The 5237-nt window shown below is 43.9% G+C and overlaps 1 protein-coding gene across 1 annotated transcript; it reads left to right on the forward strand.

Moving 5' to 3' along the window:
* The first annotated feature begins 264 nt into the window (after nucleotides 1–264).
* LOC119274599 (AP2/ERF and B3 domain-containing protein Os01g0141000-like) lies at nucleotides 265–1874 on the forward strand. Its single transcript, XM_037555311.1, has one exon. It carries the CDS (start codon nucleotides 485–487, stop codon nucleotides 1553–1555), a length of 1071 nt encoding a protein of 356 aa, XP_037411208.1. The 5' UTR covers nucleotides 265–484; the 3' UTR covers nucleotides 1556–1874.
* Nucleotides 1875–5237: the final 3363 nt, after the last annotated feature.

Here is a 5237-nt window from a genome sequence, read left to right on the forward strand (position 1 = left end):
CAATATATCAACATCCAAGTTGCTAAAACAATATAATATCTAGCTCCCACTTACTACACGCCAGAAAACCACATGTAATATGGACCTTTTAGAGGGTGCAAACATGAAGATCTCCAGCATCACTGCTTCAAATTAACCACCACACAAACTAAGTATGCCGCCAGCATATCACTCCACTTCCACAAAATACGTGTGCACACGTAAATGCATCCATCCAAAATAGAAACACCACATTATCTATATATACACTGCGAACACATGTGTACACGCCCCACATCAACCACCTCATCGTATTGTCTCCAACCCTAGCTAGAACAGCATCTCATCGATCTTAACCTGTAAACAACCACAACACAAGAAAAACAGCACATCATTATTTCCATATGTACCTGGCTTGGATTAGCTAGCAGCAAAGCCCACACAAGCACACAGACACACACTCCAGAGAACACCAGGCCAAGAAACCACAGAAAAGCAACCAGCCATGGGGGTGGAGATCCTGAGCTCCACGGGGGAACCCTCCTCCCAGTACTCTTCCGGGGCCGTGTCCACAGCCACGACGGAGTCAGGCATCGGCGGACGGCTGCCGACTGCGCCGAGCCTGCCAGTGGCCATCGCCGACGAGTCCGTGACCTCGCGGTCGGCACCGGCGCAGTCGGCGTCGTCGCGGTTCAAGGGGGTTGTGCCGCAGCCCAACGGGCGGTGGGGCGCCCAGATCTACGAGCGCCACGCTCGCGTCTGGCTCGGCACGTTCCCGGACGAGGACTCTGCGGCGCGCGCCTACGACGTGGCAGCGCTCCGGTACCGGGGCCGCGAGGCCGCCACCAACTTCCCCTGCGCGGCCGCAGAGGCGGAGCTCGCTTTCCTGGCGGCGCACTCCAAGGCCGAGATCGTCGACATGCTCCGGAAGCACACTTACGCCGACGAGCTCCGCCAGGGCTTGCGGCGCGGCCGCGGCATGGGGGCCCGCGCGCAGCCGACGCCGTCGTGGGCGCGGGAGCCCCTCTTCGAGAAGGCCGTGACCCCGAGCGACGTCGGCAAGCTCAACCGCCTCGTGGTGCCGAAGCAGCACGCCGAGAAGCACTTCCCCCTGAAGCGCACGCCGGAAACGACGACCACCACCGGCAAGGGGGTGCTGCTCAACTTCGAGGACGGCGAGGGGAAAGTGTGGACGTTCCGGTACTCGTACTGGAACAGCAGCCAGAGCTACGTCCTCACCAAGGGTTGGAGCCGCTTCGTGCGGGAGAAGGGCCTCGGTGCCGGCGATTCCATCGTGTTCTCGTGCTCGGCGTACGGTCAAGAGAAGCAGTTCTTCATCGACTGCAAGAAGAACAAGACGATGGCGAGCTGCCCCGCTGACGGCGGCGCTGCAACGGCGTCGCCGCCTGTGGCGGAGGCAGCTAATGGAGAACAAGTCCGTGTCGTGAGGCTGTTTGGCGTCGACATCGCCGGAGAGAAGAGGGGGAGAGCTGCGCCGGCGGAGCAGGAGTTGTTCAAGAGGCAATGCGTGGCACACAGCCAGCACTCTCCTGCCCTAGGTGCCATCGTCTTATAGCATCTGCACATACAGCTCTATATTCCTCTCCGGTTCTCCTCCCTCTTGCTTCTGGTTGTTACATGCATGATATATGTTGATCTGTTTGTGGATTAGAATAATTTTATTCCTGAATTTTGCGTAGAACTCGTCCTTAAGTCCGATTGCAGAATGAGTTGTATGTAATTATGTGTGTGTACACCACTAGAAATTCTAGCTAGACAGATCATAATAATCCTACGATGTTGTTGCATATATATATATATATATCTATATATGTACTATCATCTTGACACATCAATAAATTCCATTCTGCCATCTAATTAAGAGATGTGTTTCCTATATGTTTCAATGAAGATTTGTTCACTGCTACAATTGATATCCTTCAGCAAGTACATAAGCAAGCAATAAGAAACCATTGCTAAATCAGTATTTTCCATACATCCGTGGAAAATTATGGACATTGAGAGCTTATACATGACAAATAATTGAATTGCTTGCTGCAGGTCATGGATTGTGTTACACTCACATGGCTAAATTTGTCGGTTTTATCTTCATTTGCATTCATTTTTGGCATATGTTGCTATATCTTGCTTCAGTGGATCTCCGTTGGATATGATTGAACATCTCGCTGACACTAGATGCTTCAACTTGATCATTCTTACATCAGTATTTCATATACCGAAAAGGAGTGCATTAATTTATATGTACCTATCAATCAAGTAAAGTTTATCTTCATGTTAGTTTTCAACTTTTGCCTATATAATGTTCACGACCCTATTGTTTAAGATCTTGCTAGCTTAATTTATAGTCCCAATTTGTTTGTTGAAATTAAAATATTACATCAATCTACTGCACTTCTTTAAAATGATCAGAAGCTTTACCAAACTATGAATATACTACTAAGGGACACTTAGGTTTATATGAATCCCTACTTTGTTTCTGAGCTTTGAGTTATGTAACAATCTGACCATATTGTTATTGACCAGATTTGTTTTAGTGTAAACAGCATATATACGACTGCGGAGGTATATTGATGACTACCTAAAACTGAGCCATAAGAGATTTATTCGGAGCGGAAAAGATTGAATACCATCTATGTTTGCATGCATACAAGTAAGAAGTAATATATTTGATTTTAATTGCTTGTTGGTCTTGGAATGTGTTGTAGTTGACTTGATTAGTTCGCTCACATAGCTAAATTTCTCCACTGCTTTCTCATGTTTTGTAAGAAGTAATATATACCTGGTATCCAAGAGGTATGTATATGATTTTTTATGGGGAAGGTATGTATATGCTTTAAAACATGATATGTGAAGTACTTTTTTCCTATAAATGATTTTCATGCAAATAACATTATCTAACAGAGATTAGAACAAAGGGTAGTAAGTAGTAACCTAGCTATGTCAGTTATTCGTATGTACTTATTTCATAAGAACCTCACTTAAATTTCTGATCAAGGTATTTCACATCAATATATGAAAGCTTCTATCTCTGCTTAAAATTTAGCATTCTTTGCCTAAGTAACACACCGTGCTGATTAAATGTCATTTTGTTATTTTAATAGATGCATGCACAAAGTTTAATTTACACACACTATAAATTAGAATAATGTACTGAAGTCATGGATGTACTCATGTTATAATATGTTCACATGCAAAAAATGAACAAACCATAATCAAGTACATTGGACAAAAGCAACAAGGTTTGTTGTAGTTGCAGCCGGTTATTTTTCTGTATTGTGCATGCACAGTTGGTCATATTTCTGTGCTGTCTTCTACGGTTGCACATGGTCAATCATGTTTTGCACACAAATATGGCTTTTGAGGATCTTTTGCTACACAAATGTGTCTGAAATCGATCACACAAGTATTTTTCTTTCTATGTATACTTAGATCCATTATGTTGTTTCAAATAGATGTCACATCTCTGCCTGTCAATTATGTGATCTGAAGATATGTTAACATCCAGGAGTCATAAATATCTCACCAGACAGTCTGAGTTATATTGGAGACAATATGGTAGAGATCGTACCCATTGCTAAATGGACATGTCATGATTGCTGACTATCAAAAAAAAATTAAAAACCAATCCAAGTGGTATATATATTTTTGAAGGAAAGGACGGGGACCAATTCATAGTAATATTGTACGCCCACGTTAATTTGCTATTTAGTTAGGCAACTTGCAGATCGATATGCAATAACAGCAGCCAACTTGCATGAGCAGAAACTACTAGGTTAAGCTTAAGCTTAAGTCTACACAGATATTGCTGGGATGTTGTATGCAGGACCCGCAATGCAGCATCAATAATAGGACCACTGTTTTAGAAAAGCTAGACACCACTTGGACCCTCGATCTATGACACACAAAGGCTACAAATTACACAAAATAAAATGGCATATACGTGCAATGAAACATCATCCCAGCTTCAGCTGGTGAAATATTTTGGCATCCTTTCACTCCCAACACCCATATAGATTAAGACATGAGAAAACCCGTGAAAAGACCTCATTTTTTCTGCTTCAACATCCATATAAATATTGAACTTCATGAAAAGACACATTTACATCTATTATATAGGCTTAGATTATGAGAAAACTCATGAAAATACCTCATGTTTTCTGCTTCAACATCTATTATATAGGCCAAGGTTATGAGAAAACCGATGAAAAGTCCTCATCTTTTCGGCTTCAACATCCATATATTTCTTAATTAAGGATCTTTGTAGTGAAACAATTATTGTTTTTGTTATGGTCACTTATATCTGTAATTATCATGTTAGTTAGTGGTGTTCTAACAAAGCGGTACATGTTCCGTTTCACAAAGATGGGAGAATTCTGCAACTCATGTGGTCTACATCATTTTCATTGCACCGTAATATTATAGGGATTTATATATACCGGGATTTGAATTATTGCATAGACGTTGTACACGCAATTTTCGTAATTCGGATCATTTCAATTTGTTGGAAAAGAATGTTTCACTTTGTAGGTGCCATAGTTTAGGCCCCGCTTCGATCATAGGCTAAGTGTTCTTTTTGCTCCTTATATCTTCTCCTCTAGGGTTCCCCGCTGAGAGTCACTTATGTACAGTGGTCGACCCAATTCCCTATCTGCTCTGCTTGCCGGAGAAGAGAAGGGAAAGGAGCACGTGTAAGATGTGTACATATCAGGTCCAGCTAGAGTCTTGCATTTAGGGCATATATTGTCATGTTGGAGTGGGAGCATGCCATCGTCGTATTTTAGCTGTGCGCGGTGACTATCAGTGGCCTTCCTACAGTGTGCAACCTGAGGAAGCAAAATCGTTGTTTCCCTATATAAGCTCACTAGGTCAGGGCCTTCCCTTCTTTCATAGATTTGGTGGCCGTCGTGATGGAGTTGGAGAAGCTAGGAGGTGGAGCTCAAGATCCTGGCGACTGGGGAGTAACCCACCGACATCGGCGATTCCAGAGGAACTACAACACTTGTTGTGGTCTTCGGCAAGTGGCGATCGAAAGTCGGTCTTCAATGCATATCTAGTGTATCCTCTGGCCAAAGGGTGACCTATTGGAGCATCGATGCCCGCAGATCATCGGTGCCCGCTCATCTTCTTTCTCCAAATATGGAGCCTTTATAGAAGGCAGGGCTGTTTAGGCTTGGAGTTCACCAAACCCTTTTTTGGCTCCACCTGGCTATGGCGTGGCGGCGATCTTGCCATCCCAA

The sequence above is a fragment of the Triticum dicoccoides genome, chromosome 3B, assembly GCF_002162155.2.
Source record: "Triticum dicoccoides isolate Atlit2015 ecotype Zavitan chromosome 3B, WEW_v2.0, whole genome shotgun sequence".
In the NCBI taxonomy this organism is placed as follows: Eukaryota; Viridiplantae; Streptophyta; class Magnoliopsida; order Poales; family Poaceae; genus Triticum; species Triticum dicoccoides.

What these genes read in the sequence shown, in the direction of transcription:
- LOC119274599 (XM_037555311.1), top strand. Translation starts at nt 485, where the DNA reads ATGGGGGTGGAGATCCTGAGCTCCACGGGGGAACCCTCCTCCCAGTAC.